Raw genomic sequence first — 19,163 nt, 5'->3', positions numbered from 1 at the left:
TTGTGTCACCGCGCTTACTTTTGCCGGGTCCATCTGTACCTTCCTGGGGGCTATGATGAAGCCAAGGAAAGATACAGTCTCGGCGTGGAACTCGCTCTTTTCGGCTTTTACATAAAGTTGGTGATCAAGGAGACGTTGCAGGACCGACTTAACATTAGACTTATGGGTCTTCAAATCCGGTGAGTAAATTAAGATATCATCCAAATATACAAAAACAAAATGATCTAAAAAATCTCTCAGCACGTCATTAATCATGGCCTGGAAAACCGCGGGGCCATTGGTGAGACCGAACGGCATCACAAGGTACTCAAAGTGTCCTCTGGGAGTATTGAATCCCGTCTTCCACTCATCGCCCTCCCAAATGCGCACGAGGTGATGAGCGTTACGCAAGTCTAGCTTGGTAAACACCCGAGCTTGCTGCAACTGATCGAATACGGCGGACATGAGTGGGAGGGGATACCGATTCTTACTAGTGATTTGGTTGAGGGGACTGTAATCTATATAGGGGCGTAGGGTACCGTCTTTTTTGCCCACGAAGAAGAAACCGCCCCCCGCAGGGGAGGACGACTGCCTGATCAGCCCTGCTTTAAGTGACGCATCAATATAGTCATTCAAGGCCTGCTTTTCGGGACCCGAAAGTGAATAAAGCCTCCCCTTGGGTATAGCAGCGCCGGGCAAGAGTTCTATGGCGCAATCGTAAGAACGGTGGGGCGGTAAAGAGCTAGCCCGTGCCTTGCTGAATACCTCCGCAAGATGATGGTAGCATACGGGTACTTGGGTCAGATCTGGGGCTTTGGAATCTGGGGCAGGAGAAGCAGAGTCGGGAAGAGAACTAAGTGTAGGATCTATCGAGGGGTTAGGTTTGATACAAGATACTTGGCACTGGAATCCCCACCCCTTTATCTCCCCAGAGTCCCAGTTCATGGTAGGGTTGTGACGTTTCAGCCACGGATACCCGAGGATAAGTGGATTCATGGGGGAGGTTACTACATACAGAGTTATTAGCTCATGATGATTTCCAAAAGACAGCAAAAGGGGTTCGGTTACGTAGGATATGTCAAAGAGAGCGTGACCATTAAGCGCCTTGGCCTTCACGGCAGTGTCCAGTAGTTCAGTCTTTACCCCTAATCTGCGAGCGAAGGCCCAGTCAATCAAGCTCTCATCAGCCCCCGAGTAAATCAACACACCTAGTTTGGTGACCTTTCCTTGGCAGGTCAGCGCCCCGATGGGTAAGGCCCGACCCTTCTGCTGGACCACGGAGAAGGCGCTTACCATCAGGTTCTTCCTCTCCGGGCAGGAGAGGAGGAGATGTCCTTGCGCCCCGCAATAATAGCATCTACCCTCCTGGCGTTGACGCTGCCTTTCCTCCTCGCTCAACTTGGGCCGGCCAAGCTGCACGGGTAGCAGGGCCGGGTTCGCCCTTTGGCGGTGAGTCTCGAGAGGTTACGGTCCCACCACTGACACGGGGGGGGGGGAGGCGATCGTGCTCCGGCTTGCGCGCTGCTTCTTCCAATCTTGTAATCTGTTGTCCGTTCGAATAGCCAGCGCGATGAGAGCGTCGAGGTCAGCGGGAAGATTGAGGGGGATGAGTTGGTCCTTGATGGTTCCGGAAAGGCCCCGGAGAAAAACATCATACAGGGCCGTCGAGTTCCACCCGCATTCCGCGGCCAGAGTGCGGAAGCGCATTGCGTAGTCGCTGACCATCTCTCGACCCTGGTTCAGTTGACACAGCTCCCGTGCCTTCTCTCGGTCCGAGGGGACTGGATCAAACACCTTTCGCAGGGCCTCGACGAATTCGGAGAGGGAGTGACAGGTAACGGAATCCCTGGCCCATTCTGCCGTCGCCCACGCCCGGGCTCTTCCCGTCAGATGTGAGACCATGTACGCCACCTGGGAGCGTTCCGTGGGAAAGTCGCCTGGGGACTGATCGAACTGCATTTCACACTCGATTATAAAGGCTCGGCTCAGCCCGGGTTCACCTGAGTATCGTTCCGGGGCGGCCAATCGGACCCCCATCGCCATGGGAGCCGGAGCAGGATGGGTCACCGGGGACGCAGCTGGTGGACTGGGTGTTGCTGCTGGTCCCGAGGTCAGCAGCGTGAGGATGTCTTGTCAACGTTCCCACCTGGGCGGCCACCGCCTCTCTGAAGTCTTCCTGAGTCTTCCCAATCGCTTGGACACCAATACTCAGGGCATCTGCCTGCTTCTGGTGTTGGGCGAGCTGCGACGCCAGGGAGCGTACTGTGGCGGCCAGCTGCTCCGCCTCTGCCGAGTCCATGTCTGGCCAGTGCGTACTGTCAGGCTTGGAGTAGGGAGAGGACTCGAATGCAGAGTTCCAACCAAAGGTGTTTTATTTTCTCCAACGGAAGGCAGCACAAAAAGCAAAAGGCGCCTCAAGACGAGGGACAAAAGGCAAAAAACAAAGCGCCTCAAAACGAGGGGAAAAAAGGGCTGGAGACAGCAAACAAAAGGCGCCTCAAACTGAGGGAAAAATACTCTGGCAAAAAACCCAAACTAAACAAATCACAGAGCTGTGCAAAAGGTAGCTTCTCTCTAGGATCTCGCGGGGAATTCCTGTGAGTTCGTGATCGCTGGTGTTCATGACAAGGTCAAGACGCACTGGCACCAGACAAGGGGAAAGACGCAGGTTATATACACACAGAAGGAGGGGAACACAGGTGTAGACAATTGGGTCACGACACAGGTGCAGACACTTGGGATCAGGGAAGTCACGTGACCGGACGCACAGAGGAAGGACATGAACTGGAACGAGAGGAGAGTTACAACAATAAAAGAGGAAGTGACAAAAACAAAACACGACAGCATGACAACGGGGAGAAGATGCAAACTCCACACGAGGAGGGCCAGAGGTGGAATTGAACCCTCACCCTCTGTACTGTGAAGTGGATGTGCTAACAAATCTTCCTCAATGCTACCCTGAAAAAAACATGTGTAGTATCATAAATAAATAAAACTTTGTGTATGATAAATCTGATTCTGTTATTTTGGTAGTACAGATTAATTTATTGCTTCCGTTTTGTTAAGAAATTCTCAGGAAGAGGATCTTGAAAAAATAATGGCATATTAAATTCCAATCGCAATAATGGTGGGGTCACAATTTCATTATTTTGTAAAATTGCTCAGCAGTCGGTTAGATGAATAGTTTTAAATTATTTCCTTGATGCCTATTGCTGTTCTGCTTTTCTAACAAACAGTGACATTTTTTGTCATCATGTGAGTATGTAGAACAGGGGTGCTCAAACTTATTCAGCTCGCGAGCTACTTTTGAAATGACACAAAAGTCACAAAAATCTACCCACTAAAAAAAATATTAATTTTATATATATACCGTATTGGCCCAAATGTAAGGCGACCGTAATTATGACCCCCTCTTTTTCAAGACTCAAGTTTGAAAAAAGACTTTGATCACCAAATTTAATTTTTATACAGAAAATAATTACATCTGAAACAAATGATTATAACAATAAATTCGGGAGAAAAAGCATGTTATTTTGCCTCATTCAAATCCTGCAAAAACGGTCTATCACATCTTAATAACATTTAAATATGTAAACTAAAGTGCAATCATATTTGTAAATAAATGGCTTCTGGTTTTTGAAATGTAACTCAACCATTCTACTGTGATAAAACAACAAAATTGCAATAACCATCAAAGTGAAGTCTAATTGTAACTGTAGTCTTGAAACAAATCTGAATAAGGAAAAACATTGCAATAAAATAATGCAAACTGCTATTGTTGGAGAGCCTGAGGACTGTATAGGGCAGTGGTTCTTAACCTTTTTCCTTGTTCGCACCCCATTCAATTCACCAACCAGTTCTCGCACCCCTAACCTTAACCCTAACCCTAAATGATTATTATAATAATAATTGGTTTACTTTACAGCTATAAGGTTTACCGTAATTTTCGGATTAAAAGTTGCTCGGAATATAGGTCGCATTAGCCATAAAATGCACAATAACGTGAAAAAAAACATACATAAGTCGCTCCGGAGTATAAGTCGCAGTTTGGGGGACATTTATTCGACAAAATCTAACACCAGGAAGACATGAACGAGCAACAACAGGCTAAATCACATATGTCAGAGTTACGGCCCGCGGGCCAGATCCGGCCCGCAAATTGATTATCTGTGGCCCCCTGGATGATATTGAATTACTATTAGAACCGGCCCGCAGGCCACAACCGCCCGCTGGTGTTTTGCACGCACCAACACTACATTTCCCACAATGCAACGGTAGCCCGCGATGTCCCTGCAGCTCGCACAAGCGGCTTCATTATTCATCAGTAGTCAGAGCAGAGTTCAACTTTCTGATACCCCCCTCCTCAAAAATGGCTAAACGTAAGGTGGACGCTAAGAACAGGGGTTTTCAGGCCAGGTGGGAGGCAGAGTACATGTTTACGGAGGTAAGAGGCAAACCTGTGTGTCTTCTGTGTGGAGAAAATGTGGCTGTAATGAAAGAATTTAATTTAAGAAGGCACTATCAAACGTCTAAGAAACACACAGACAAAGACAAGAAAATGGAATATGAACAAAAGCTACAGAAGGTGGAAGAATTAAAACGAGGCCTTAAGTCCAGACAGGCTATGTTCACGTATGCTAAATCGCAAAGCGACGCTGCTGCCAAGGCTAGCTTTATTGTGGCAAAAGAGATCGCAAAATCAGCCCGGACCTTTGCAGAAGGAGAGTTGATCAAAAACGGGTTTTGAGCCTCAGAGCCTAACCCCGAACATTGATGAACTTGTACAAAAGATGAGACACCTCTAAGTATCAGGCTCAGCCTGAGACAAGTGAGCATCACAGAACAGTAACGTATTTTCCGTTTTTTAATTCGGTTCCATTTTTACATTTGTTTCTACAAGACGTGGTTTTTCTTTGAAGAAAGTATTGTTTTGTCTGTGTGCCGTAAATTTTTGAATTTTATTTATTTATATTTATTTTTCAGTTGAATGGACCAAGGGAAAATTGCAGATAAGAGCCATGAGAAAGAATACAACTGATTTGATTATTTTTTTATTTTACGATTTGAAAGCAATGATCGGTAGATCATAGAGCAGCACAATAATAAACTTTCAGTATAATGCATGCACTTTTATTTATGCATTTATCTTGATATTAAGAAACACATTTTGTTTTTAAAACAATTTAATTGTTTGCTGTTTGGCTGTTGAAAATATTTTCCCTTGAAGTTACTGACAGAGCCATAACAAAATATTGCCATATTCATTTAATCGTTAAATAATGTACACTGTGTTAAGTCTTAGTTCAATAGGCTATGTGCACTCATTCCGATATATTTTAATAAACATTGAACCAGTCCGGCCCTCGGCTTGTAGCAAATTTGTTTTTTTGGCCCTCTGTGTGTTTGACTTTGACATCCCTGGGCTAAATGATAGGTAAGATCAGTGTTTCCCAACCAGTGTGCCGCGGCACACTGGTGTGCCGTGAGAGATGTTCAGCTGTGCCGTGGGAAATTGTCCAACATTAAATACCGAGCGAATTGTAAACAGGATTACCAAACCACAGGTCAGTTAACGCAAGGCTAATCGTGCATGTGTGGCAAATCGGAGAATCTTGAGAATCTTTATGTGTGTTGCTGTTAGTGTTGGCTAGTGAGTGAACGATTCGTTCAAAAGAACAATTTTTATTTCAGTGAACAAGAGTGAAGGAATAACTTCCTGAAGCGAAACGAAGAAGAAAATTATGTTTTCGTTCCGATGGAAATCAGAGCATGTAGTTCAACGGGAGAACCTGGATTGTTCCTAAAACAGTAAACAAAGCCATATTGATTCTTTTGGATTCTGATCACAATCACTTTCAATAGTTTATTTCTTACACTGACTAAAACCTTTTTTCAAAAACTCATTTACAAAAGAAATACAATTTAAATAATATTTAGTATTTATCTTTATTCAATTATTCGACTCTCCATACATATATAGGAATAGGTCTTTTGCTCAGTGGCCTAGTAGTAGAGTGTCCGCCCTGAGACTGGAAGGTTGTGGGTTCAAACCCCGGCCGGGTCATACCAAAGACTATAAAAATGGGACCCATTGCCTCCCTGCTTGGCACTCAGCATTAAGGGTTGGAATTGGGGGGTTAGATCACCAAATGATTCCCGAGCGCGGCACCGCTGCTGCTCACTGCTCCCCTCTCCCCCAGGGGATGGATCAAAATCACATGGGGATGGGTTAAATGCAGAGGACAAATTTCACCACACCCAGATGTGTGTGTGACGATGATCATTGGGACTTTGGGGGACTTTTTTGTTGTAATACAACTGATTTTAATATAGAAGCTGGTGTAACACTTAACAGATTTTTGTTGGTGGTGTGCCTCGAGATTTTTTCCAATGAAAAGGTGTGCCGTGAATGAAAAAAGGTTGGGAAACACTGGGTAAGATAACGTGACATAAACACAAACAAAGAGCTGAGAACGAGCCTGACGTAACATTCAGAATTATTCAAATAACTACTACATAAATAATTAAAAATTATAAAACCATCTGTGTCACTTCAATTCATTAAATCCATCGATCGTCCTTTATGTCAACAATGGGTGCACGGCGCTTGCACTTCAAAATATTCCACAGGCCCATATAACGATATATAAATTATATATCAAATAACTATTATATAAGCAATAATATTATCAAACCATCTGTGTCACTCTAAATCAGGGGTGTCAAACGTACTGCCCGCGGGCCGGAACCGGCCCGCCAGTGGGTTCAGTCTGGCCCGCGGGATAAATCTGCATTATTAAAAACGAATAAACTTAATTTTCTTTCAAATGTGCAGTTCCTATATTGTCCGCTAGGGGCGCTGTGTTTTAGTCAATTCTATCGCTTTACCTGCCTTTTCTGTTGACCCTGGCACCCTCTTCAGTGAAATGTCTGTCAAAAAAGAGGAAAGTGGACACAGAGTGTCGGATTTTTCAAGAAAAATTGACCTCTTCCTATATGTTCACGGAGGTGAATGGGAAACCCGTGTGCCTGGTGTGCATGCACCAAGTTTCGGTGCTTAGGGAATACAATATTCGGCGCCACTATGAAACTCAGCATGGAGAAAAATACAACAGCTTGCACGGAGAACTGAGAAAACAGAAGGTAAATGAAATGCTGGTGGGTCTGAGGAAACAGCAATCTGTTTTCACCCGGAGCCGAGAGGTCAGTGATGCTGCGGTGAAAGCCAGCTACGTAATTGCTAGCCAAATAGCATTAGCGTCAAAGCCGTACTGTGACGGGGAGTTCGTCAAAAACTGTATGCTGAAGGCTGCCAAAATTGTGTGTCCTGAGAAGCGACAAGCTTTTGCCAATATTAGCTTGACGAGAAATACCGTGGCAGACAGGATTTCGGAACTATCGGCAGACTTGGACAGCCAACTGAAACGCAAAGGGGAGTCATTTCTGGGATTTTCCATTGCGAATGATGAGAGTACTGATATTACGGACGTCGCTCAACTGGCCATATTAATTCGTGTAGTTGACGAGACTTTGACTGTCACAGAAGTTTCTCGAGTTGGTGCCTATGACCGACACCACAACAGCTGATGACATTTTCCGCTCCATTGTTGGAGCGCTGGACAGAGTCGGGGCGGACTGGTCCCGCGCCGTAAGCCTGGCTACTGATGGCGCGCCGTCAATGATCGGGAAAAAGGCAGGTGTTGTGACAAAGTTCAGAGAGAAAGTACAAGCCGCAAATGGAAGAGGTGATTTTTTTTTGACATTTCATTGCATTTTGCATCATCAGGCATTATGTTGCAAGTCGCTAAAAATGGATCACCCTATGGAGGTGGTTGTCCGAACTGTTAATTTCATCCGAGCCAGAGGTCTCAATCATTGTCAGTTTGACAGCTTTCTCAGTGACTGTAATATTACCCGTGGTCTGCCATACCACACTGAAGTAAGATGGTTAAGCAGAGGTGCTGCGCTGAAGCGCTTCTTTGATCTACGTACGTGGGGAAATCGGACAATTCATGGAGAAAAAAAGAAAACCTGTTAAGGAATTACAGTGCCCACTTTGGCTGCAGGACCTTGCATTTATGGTTGATATTACAGAGCACTTGAATAATCTGAACAAAATGCTGCAAGGACGCAAAGAAATTGTAACACAGTATTATGACAGCATACGTGCATTCAAGTTAAAGCTTGCGTTATGGGAGACGCAGATGGCAAGCGGTGACCCTGCTCATTTTCCCTGTCTCAGAGATGTGTGAGCTGCAAGCGTTAATCCTGAAGTGACAAAGTACAAAGACAACAAGATTTCAGGGTTGCAGAGGGAGTTTGAGAAGCGATTTCAGGTCTTTAGGGAACTTGAGACAGAATTTGCAGTTTTTCGCTCACCATTCACAGTCAGAGCTTCTGATGTGCCCGTTGAAATGCAACTTGAAATCATTGATTTGCAGTGTGATGTAGAATTGAAGGACAAATTTGCTTCTGTGGGCTTGGACACATTTTACAAGTATCTCCTACCAGGCTATCCTAAATTGACAGCACTGGCTGCAAAAATGTTGTCCATGTTTGGGACTACCTACCTTTGTGAGCAGGTCTTCTCAGTAATGAACATTAATAAAACAAAGCTTCGCTCAAAGCTCACACATAAGCACTTAAATGAGATTCTGAAACTGGCTGCTTCTCAGGACATGATGCCTGATATTGATGCAGGCTAAAAGATGCCAAGTTTCAGGGGCAAATACTGAGCAAGACTAAATCCTATGGAATGCTGCTTTCAACATTGCACTATAAAAATAAACAGCTCTGAATATTTGCTGTTGTAATTGCTGGGAAAGTCAGTACTAGTCAGTTTTCTTGTCAGTTTTCTTTGCATTATTTCTGTCACGATCAGATGGAAATAGAGCAGGACGACCAAGTGCAGCTTGGACCAGGGTTTATTGAGGGAAAAGGGAAGTGGAACGAGGCATCGAGGGAAACAGACGAGAACTGGCAAACTAATAACATGACAGACTGACCGACAGGGATGGCAAACAGAAACAGACTCGAAACAGACAGGAACTACAAGGACAGCAAACGTGACGACATCGACGATCCGACAGGGAGTGAGGGGCAGACAGGACTTATATACATGACAGGTAACGGGAGGCAGGTGGGAATAATCACACTGATCATGGGCACACAGGAGGGGAGGGGCGAGCACACAGACACACGAACAGAACTATGAAACGATCGGGGACGAGTCCTGACAGAACCCCCCCCACAAGGGACGGCTCCTGACGTCCCAAAAAACAAACAACTAGGGGAACCGAACCGCACTAGGGCGGCAACTAGGGGAACCGAACCGCACTCGGGCGGCGACTTGGGGAACCGAACCGCGCTCGGGCGGCGACATAGGGGACAGAACCGCGCTCGGGCTGCGACTTGGGGAACCGAACCGCGCTCGGGCGGCTTGGGGGACAGAACCGCACTCGGGCGACGACTTGGGGAACCGAACCGTGCTCGGGCGGCGACTTGGGGAACCGAACCGCGCTCGGGCGGCGACTTGGGGAAACAGAACCGCGCTCGGGCGGCGACTTGGGGAAACAGAACCGCACTCTGGCGGCGACTTGGGGGACAGAACTGCACTCGGGCGGCGACTTGGGGAACCGAACCGCACTCGGGCGGCGACTTGGGGAACCGAACCGCACACGGGCGGCGACTTGGGGAACCGAACCGCACACGGGCGGCGACTTGGGGGACAGAACTGCACTCAGGCGGCGACTTGGGGGACAGAACCGCACACGGGCGGCGACTTGGGGAACCGAACCGCACACGGGCGGCGACTTGGGGAACCGAACCGCACACGGGCGGCGACTTGGGGAACCGAACCGCACTCGGGCGGCGACTTGGGGAAACAGAACCGCACTCTGCGGCAAACGGAGAGTCTGAACCGCGTGCAGCGGCAACAGTCACAGCCACACGCACGGCGGCATACAGGAAGCCAGAGCTGCTCGTAGCAGCAGGAGTCAGTGTTTCAGCATTGGGGGCAGGGTCTGTGATGATCGCGGGTCCGGCATTGCTGGCACGAGGCCCGGCAATGCCGCGGGTCCGGTGACGCTGGGGTGGAGCCCGTTGGCGGCCGCGAGTCCGATGGCGCAGGGAGGCACTCCGATGGCGGCCGCGGGTCCGGCGTCGCTGCAGTGAAGTCCGATTGCGGCCGCGAAGCCGCTGGTGCCAGAAGAACTCCGATGGCGGCCGAGGGTCCGGCATCGCGGCAGCAGAGTCCGATCGCGGCCGCAAAGCCGCTGGCGCCAGAAGCAGTCTGATGGCGGCCGCGGGCCCGGCGTTGCCGGAAGAAAGTCCGACGGTGGCCACGGGTCCGGCGTTCCGGCAGCAGAGTCCCAACGCTGCCGCGAAGCCCATGGCGCTGGAACATGCACGGATTGGCGGTCGTGGATTGGGCATCGCAGCAGGATCTGATGGAGGAGGGGGGTCCAAGCGCTGGTCGTTGTAGTGGTCGGATCGTTCTGTCACGATCGGATGGAAATGGAGCAGGACGACCAAGTACAGCTTGGACCAGGGTTTATTGAGGGAAAAGGGAAGTGGAACGAGGCATCGAGGGAAACAGACGAGAACTGGCAAACTAATAACATGACAGACTGACCGACAGGGATGGCAAACAGAAACAGACTCGAAACAGACAGGAACCACAAGGACAGCAAACGTCACGACATCGACGATCCGACAGGGAGTGAGGGGCAGACAGGACTTATATACACGACAGGTAACGAGAGGCAGGTGGGAATAATCACACTGATCACGGGCACACAGGAGGGGATGGGCGAGCACACAGACATACGAACAGAACTATGAAACGATCGGGGACGAGTCCTGACAATTTCTTATGCATGCCATATATGTTATGTGAGTTTTGAACTTGAATAAATGTTAAAGTGATTAAAAGTGTTGTTGAAATTGCACATACTTTTCTTAAAAACTCTTAAGTTGTTCATAATATATTTAGTAACAGGGACAATTCATTTCATATAAAGATTTTTATAATTTACGTCTTCTTTGCACTATTACAAAGAAAAAAAGTGGACTTATTGTTAGTTCTATGTAATTTTGGAATTAGTTTACTGGTCTGGCCCCCTTGAGATCCGATTAAGTTGTATGCGGCCCCCAGACCAAAATGAGTTTGACACCCCTGGTCCAGGCGCATCCAAGGCGGTCCTGGCTTCGTTCAGGCGCATCCAAGGCGGTCCTGGCTTTGTCCAGGCAGTCCTGACTTCATCCAGGCACATCCAAGCGCATCCAAGGCGGTACTGGCTTTGTCCAGGCAGTCCTGGCTTCATCCAGGCACATCCAAGGCGTTCCTGGCTTCGTCCAGGCGCATCCAAGGCAGTCCAGGCGCATCCAAGGCGGTCCCAGTGTCGGCCAGACGCATCCAAGGCAGTCCTGGCTTTCTCCAGGCGCATACAAGGCAGCCCTGGCTTCGTCCAGGCGCATTCAAGGCAGTCCTGGCTTTGTCCAGGCAGTCCTGGCTTCGTCCAGGCACATCCAAGGCGTTCCTGGCTTCGTCCAGGCGCATTCAAGGCAGTCCGGGCGCATCCAAGGCGCATCCAAGGCGCATCCAAGGCGCATCCAAGGCGCATCCAAGGCGAATCCAAGGCGCATCCAAGGCGCATCCAAGGCGGTCCCGGCGTCGTCCAGACGCATCCAAGTCAGTCCTGGCTTTGTCCAGGCGCATCCAAGGCAGCCCTGGCTTTGACCAGGCGCATCCAAGGCAGTCCTGGCTTCGTCCAGGCGCATCCAAGGCAGTCCTGGCTCCATCCAGGTGCATCCAAGGCAGTCCAGGCGCATCCAAGGCAGTCCAGGCGCATCCAAGGCGGTCCCTGCGTCATCCAGGCGGATCCTAGGCGGTCCCGTGAATTGCTAGATGAAGTTGACAGCGAATATGCCAATCTCCTGCTGCACAACAAAGTCCGCTGGCTATCCAGGGGCGACGTTTTGCGTCGCTTTTTTTGCTTTGTATTTGTAGCCCACTTAATTATTTTAATAGTAGACATACAGCTCATGTATTGACAGTCTATGTTGCCTTATAAAAAGCTTTTAGATTTTTGCGGCTCCAGACAGGTATGTTTTTTTTGGGGGGGTTCAATATGGCTCTTTGAACATTTTGGGTTGCCGACCTCCGGCTTAGACAGACAACTCAGAGATTAGTTTCTTGGCAGAAGCAATCAAGATTCCTGAGATTCCCTTGTCAACCAGGGCACACGACACTGACGGTGAGTCGCTCTAGTGTCAGCTTGGTATCTTATCACCTCATCAGTGGGCGGGCTCTTATCCAGTTAGACCAGTCGAGATGGCGACTTAGTGACATCAGGCCTTTAAATCCCAAACCTGGATGCAGAAAGCATCCAAACATCTTGTAAGTGGCTTAGAGAAAGACAAAGCAAGAGAGGGTCAGGTTTGGAAGATGCGCTGCTTCAGGCCTCCGAGAAAAATTGTACCTTGTGAAGTGGAGACGGCAAATTTCAAACATGACCTCTGCAGGTATTCTTCACAGTTCTTTGTTTATAATAGCGTATTTGATTGTAGTGTGACCTTTATATCTTACGAGGGAGCACATTTGTAAAGTATCTTTTCTAAATGAAAGGTCATGGAAATGTTAGCATTGTGATAAGCTCCTCTGTTCCCGATGCCGGAGCAATTGCTATTGTGACTAACTATGAGTCATTTTGTCCTCAGTCATTCATAAAAAACAAGGACCAGTCAGTTGGGTGGTAAATGTGACTCATCATCGTGTAAAGATTTGAACTTTCTTGTTTCTATGACCTGTTCGAAGGGCAGCACTTGTGGTATGACATCTGAGACATCTGACTGCAAAATGACTCAGAAAACAAACAGACCCATGTAACTACTTGTTTGGGATCATTACAAAGACACAATAAATAAATGTATTGGGTGACTACAGACTGTAATATTTTTTTTTCTTCTGCTAAACCTTTAGCATAGATTGGTTTGTTATTGTGCATCACATCAGGTATGTTGACTGCTAGCTTTCAACATCATTCACATCCTATAGTGTTTCTTGTGACTTTGTTTTTCCTGTCAGCATCACATTGTCTTTCCCTCTCAAACTTGTCTCTAATGCAACATACCAGTCAAATGAATACCAAGCAGAACAAATCAAATGTGAACGATCAATTGTCTGATTAGAGTAAATCGTGCAGAAGACTGCCCTTACTGGCCATCATCTGTGCTAATCCCTTTCTTTTTTACTGCAGGCTCATGCGGCCAGATGATGCCAACATTGTCGGTAACGTGCACGGTGGCAACATCCTGAAGATGATTGAGGAGGCAGGATGCATTATTAGCACGCGACACTGCAACACACAAAATGAGGTGAGAGGTTACAACCATATCGACTTACTTTAGTTTAGTTTAAGTGTGCACCACAATGTAGGAAAATGAAGCTTCAAATTTGCTTCATGAACCAGTAGTTATCTTTTGACTCCTCTAGATGAGACTCTGTATTCAACTTTGGTCGAAAAACACATTGACTTGCCATGTCTTAAATCCCTTTATTTAAACCAACAGCCTCTTCAGCCTTTGGAATATTTCTAGTCCAATCTGGACATTATATAAAATTTCAATTGAAAATGTCATACAAGTATAAAATGAAATCAAGCTGGTAAGTAGTGGCTGGTGCCAAAGCAGTCTATTGCACATGTTCACTCTGAATCCCTTCTTTAAGCAGCACATGCAGATGGAGAGAACACCAGCCAGATAATTTGCAAGGCAAAGCCTTTTGACCCCAAGATCTGCTTGAATGCTTTTGATGCAATGGCAATTGAACAAAAACAGGAGGTTGAAATAAAAACGTTTACAACATGGAACAGAAGCAACAGTTCAGCGAAGTCATTGACATGAATAAAGGCCGTCAACACTGACTGTTGATAATTATCATGGTCTATCTTTCACCCATTGAACTACTTCTGTTTTGATTGACATCATTGCATCTTGTCTTGCCTTCAACAACCTTCTGATGATGTCTTACATTTCAGCTTCTCTTCAGATATGACATGCAAATACTGCTTCACTGAACACATGTTAAAGCATCTGTATTTGCTTGTTTAGACTGGTCTAATAAATTAGTACAGCACTATATGCCAAACCCATTTCATGTATTGTAATGCAATGCTCGTCTGACTCAGTTCACAATTTTGTAAAAAAATCTCGCAAACAATTATCATCAAACAGTACAGAAAACACTGCATCTGTTTATTTTCTGGAACTTTGAAAGGAGCTCTAAGATATCACACGATACATCTTCAGACATCGTGGTACCTTGCTTGTCTGATCAATGCAGTTGTTAACTATGCATGCTTTGCTTCAAATGTTAATCAATGATAATGTTGCGCTGCACTGCCTTCCACAGGACCGCTGCGTGGCTGTTTTGGTTCGTGTGGAGAAGACTGAGTTCTTGTACCCCTTGTTCATCGGGGAGGTTGCCCACGCCACAGCTGAGATCACATACACCTCGCAACACTCGCTGGAAGTGCAGGTCAAAGTCATGGGAGAAAATATCCTCACAGGTAACTTGCCAAGATTAGATTACATCATTCACATGTAGTCCCGCTGGGTGAGTGACCTGCTGCCACTCACCAGTGTTAACCTTTTGCCTCGTTTTTTCCCTCCTCTTCCGGCGAGAATATGAAGAATGTCAACCATTCATGTGTGCAGGCATTCACTGATAAGCAGAATTCAAACACACCTAGGTATACACACGCATGTCTGAATTTAAGTTACAGTATGCAGTATGCACAATGCAATACAGTTGGAACATTGGTACTCCACTTAAAAAAAACTGTACTTCAACAATGATTCAATTAAAATTTCTTAGATGTTATAAACAAACTTCACCTTTATAAATATTTAAAACAAACCAATAAAATACAAAGGAATTGAAATATTAAATATGCACAATTGCACTGTGTAGCGGGAGCCAACGTACCACGAGTGGTACGAGTGGTACCACACTTGGGTCACTCTGTGCCCACTCAGCCATGTAAATGGCAAAAAAGTGCTTGACAGCACTTCTGTCTGGGTCGAGAGCTCACAGATAAATGCAATAGGAATTGAAATTGAAGTTTGGTGTGCACAGAATTTTGCAATGAGCATGGCAAAAATGCTTCTTTTAATTGAACATACACATTAAAAATAAACGAACTAGCACCTTTTAGTGTCAATGAGTTCTTGTACCCCTTAAAATACAATAATTCTATCCTGCGTCCATCCATCCATTTTCTGAATCGTTTTATCGTCACGAGGATCGCGGGCATGCTGGACCCCATCCTGGCAGTCTTTGGGCGGCACACTGAACTGTTCGCCTGACAATCGCAGACGCTGATTCTAATTAATCAATTAATAGTAGTTTAATTCTGAAGCCAAACTATGCAATACGTATAGGCCTATTATACAGTACAGTTAAATGTAGTGTAACATTTCTCCTGTTTGATCAGTAGAGGGCAGTACATACATATGCACCCATGCTCATGCACGCTCACGCACACATAGATTTCCTTTTGTAGGATGTAGGTTTACTTTATATTTGTGAATGTTTTCTGATTATTTAATTGCAGTGTAGATGCTGTTGCATTACACTACCCTGTTTGTTTTACTTTTAATGAGTTTAGATTAGTGACAAACAGCTACAATGATGAATGCAAGGCCCGAAGACTGAATGAAAGAAGATTGAGTGAGGGTTGGAAAAGAAGGAGAAGGCTGAAGGAGGTGTGAGAAACAAGAAGTATCCCCTAGACAGCTGTTGCCCTAGCAACAGGCTTGTACTGGTTGGTTGGCTGGTTGCTGGGTTTGAAGCAGATAGACACGCATGCATTGGTGATATGAGATGACGAGTGGAGAACATCATACATTCATCACTTGTCAAAAACAGGTGTGCCGTATAGTCCATTTCTGCCAGTGCATTGCATCGAAGCAATCATTGAACTCCAACTCACAAAAGGAGCGCCATTAAGAGTACTACTCCAGTGAGAGGTTAACATGGCATACGTTGAGATATGGAAATCTGGAACGCTGGGGCCTGTGCATGACAGTGGCCTCAAACCAACCATAAACATTGCGCATACACTACCGTTCAAAGGTTTGGGGTCACTTAGAAATTTCTATTTTTCAATGAGGATAACATTAAACTAATCAGGAATACACTCTATACAGTGGTAATGTGGTAAATGACTATTCTAGTTCCAAATGTCTGTATAGGTGTATAAAGGCCCATTCCCAGCAACCACCCCTCCAGTGTTCAAATGCTCCATTGTGTTTGCTACTTCTGTTAGAAGGCTAATGGATGATTCGAAAACCCTTGAAAGCCCTTGTGTAATTAAGTTAGTTTTCATGTAAAACACTAAATTGTCTAGGAGACTCCTGAATCTGATATTCAACCTTCGATTGAACCCTCCTCCAGCACCCCTGAATAGACCTTGTCAGGGACGCTGAGGATTGCGATTCGTCTGTAGTTGGAACACACCCTCGCGTAGGGGGACACCACCTTGTTCTGCCAATCCATAGACACTGTCCCCAATGTCCACGCGATGTTGTAGAGCAGGGCGATGGTCCGCGGCTATCTAGTGGTCCCTGGCGGTATTGCAGGTGGTCTGCAAAATTGGAAATGGAAAATAATGACATTTTTAAAAATAGAATTGATTTATTATTTATACTTGGGTTATTTTCTAGCTAATTTTGTGAATCATTTACCCATCCAAATTATGTCAAATGTAGCTGAGATTCCCAAAATAAACACACAGATAGAAATGAATAGTCTGCATAGGTCTATTCTCCTTGGGTGCAAAACAAAATAATATCCCGCCAAAACAGCGGTCCCTGAGTTGCTTCTTGGTTATAATGGTGGTACCTTGGACAAAACCAGTTGAAAACCCCTGTTGTAGAGGCATGTCAGCCAGGACAGCCCCACAACATCCAGAGCCTTTAGGAACTCTCATCCACCTCTGAGGCTTTGCTACCGAGCGGTTTAAAACCACCTCTGTAGCTTCAGCACCAGAGGAGAGTTCCCAAGCTCTGCTTCCTCAATGGAAGGCGTGTTGGTGCAATTGAGACATCGTAATACAGTGAATATAACATTCAATGTGGAAATCCCAACATTTTTTAGTCTTTAAGCCAGGGATGTCAAAGTCAAACACACCGAGGGCCAAAAAAACAAATTTGCTACAAGCCGAGGGCCGGACTGGTTCAATGTTTATTAAAATATATCGGAATGATTGCACATAGCCTTTTGAACTAAGACCTAACACAGTGTACATTATTTAATGATTAAATGAATATGGCAATATTTTGTTATGGCTCTGTCAGTAACTTCAAGGGAAAATATTTTCAACAGCCAAACAGCAAAAAATTCAATTGTTTTAAAAACAAAATGTGTTTCTTAATATCAACATAAATGCATAAGTAAAAGTGCATGCATTATAAACTGAAAATGTATTATTGTGCTGCTCTATGATCTACCGATCATTGCTTTCAAATCGTAAAATAAAAAAATAATCAAATCAGTTGTATTCTTTCTCATGGCTCTTATCTGCAATTTTCCCTTGGTCCATTCAACTGAAAAATAAATATAAATAAATAAAATTCAAAAATTTACGGCACACAGACAAAACAATACTTTCTTCAAAGAAAAATCACGTCTTGTAGAAACAAATGTAAAAATGTAACCGAATTAAAAAACGGAAAATACGTTCCTGTTCTGTGATGCTCACTTGTCTGAGGCTGAGCCTGATACCTAGAGGTGTCTCATTGTTTGTACAAGTTCATCAATGTTCGGGGTTAGGCTCTGAGGCTCAAAACCCGTTTTTGATCAACTCTCCTTCTGCAAAGGGCCGGGCTGATTTGGCGATCTCTTTTGACACAATAAAGCTAGCCTTGGCAGCAGCCTCGCTTTGTGATTTAGCATACGTGAACATAGCCTGTCTGGACTTACGGCCTCGTTTTAATTCTTCCACCTTCTGTAGCTTTTGTTCATATTCCATATTCTTGTCTTGGTCTGTGTGTTTCTTAGACGTTTGATAGTGCCTTCTTAAATTTAATTCTTTCATTACAGCCGCATTTTCTCCACACAGAAGACACACAGGTTTGTCTCTTACCTCCGTAAACATGTACTCTGCCTCCCACCTGGCCTGAAACCCCCTGTTCTCAGCGTCCACCTTACGTTTAGCCATTTTTGAGGAGGGGGGTATCAGAAAGTTGAACTCTGCTCTGACTACTGATGAATAATGAAGCCGCTTGTGCGAGCTGCAGGGACATCGCGGGCTACCGTTGCATTGTGGGAAATGTAGTGTTGGTGCGTGCAAAACACCAGCGCGCGGCTGTGGCCTACGGGCCGGTTCTAATAGTAATTCAATATCATCCAGGGGGCCATAGATAATCAATTCGCGGGCCGGATCTGGCCCGCGGGCCGTAACTCTGACATATGTGCTTTAAGCCATCTTATGGTGACAATATCTCAGTTATAATCATAGTTGAAATTTAAAAGTAAGATGAATTTTCACTCAATCTTTAATTTTTACGTGTAAACCACATATGCATTTCATTAGTTTTAAGTCAAAATGTCAGTTTCACAATCATTTTGGTAGCATGATGTCTTGCAATAACGAAACCAGCTATGTCTATGACATTGCCATGGCAACACCCGCTCACCACAGTAGTGTTTGAAAATATTTGTGGACTGGCCAGGAGACGCCTCACAAGTTCGTGCTATAGCATCTGAGGTTACGTTTCGAGTTGTGTGCAATGATTGTATCCTGAATTAAATGCTGCTCAAAAGAGTTCCTACTTATTAACTTGGATTTATGTTTTTAAATGGTCTAAGTGCTCAATTCACAAAGCAAACAAATCACTTGCACACTGCCCAATTTGACCTTGTTAGCTCCAAATAAAAATTTTGAGATTTCTCAGAAATCTTGAATGCAGCGTTTGACCTCGAAACAATTGTGCTTCAAGTGCAATTGTATACTATTCAGGTAGTTTCAGTGTTGCAAAACTAGTACAGAGTACTCATTCTTACAATTTTGGATTGTGCAACATCATGTATCATGGGCATACATATGTGTGCAGTTGGTACACGGCTCATATCTACGGCATACTGTACATACTATGTGCATCTCTGTGCATGTGTGTTT

At 45.5% G+C, this 19,163-nt stretch overlaps 1 protein-coding gene and 1 long non-coding RNA gene across 4 annotated transcripts in view; one reads left to right on the top strand and one right to left on the bottom strand.

Annotated features, from left to right (window-relative positions):
- Positions 1-19,163, top strand: part of acot7 (acyl-CoA thioesterase 7) — a 66,769-nt gene that overhangs the window by 11,782 nt on the left and 35,824 nt on the right. The window contains exons 1-3 of one of the 3 annotated variants that reach the window (XM_049753528.2): positions 12,079-12,504; positions 13,239-13,356; positions 14,393-14,549. In XM_049753528.2, the coding sequence (XP_049609485.1) occupies positions 12,356-12,504; positions 13,239-13,356; positions 14,393-14,549 (424 nt within the window). In that variant the 5' untranslated portion in view covers positions 12,079-12,355. Of the gene's footprint in view, positions 1-12,078; positions 12,505-13,238; positions 13,357-14,392; positions 14,550-19,163 lie in introns of those variants that run through there. The other 2 variants (XM_049753526.2, XM_049753527.1) reach the window with 2 other exon arrangements.
- Positions 13,516-18,351, bottom strand: LOC125988403 (uncharacterized). Its single transcript, XR_007488311.2, has 2 exons — positions 18,129-18,351; positions 13,516-16,628 (listed from the first exon to the last, which is right to left on the bottom strand). It is a non-coding gene; the product is annotated as an uncharacterized lncRNA (long non-coding RNA).

Source organism: Syngnathus scovelli, chromosome 2, assembly GCF_024217435.2.
Source record: "Syngnathus scovelli strain Florida chromosome 2, RoL_Ssco_1.2, whole genome shotgun sequence".
Classification (NCBI taxonomy): domain Eukaryota; kingdom Metazoa; phylum Chordata; class Actinopteri; order Syngnathiformes; family Syngnathidae; genus Syngnathus; species Syngnathus scovelli.
Note: the sequence above shows the minus strand (reverse complement) of the source record. Positions and strands in the feature narration are given on the sequence as shown.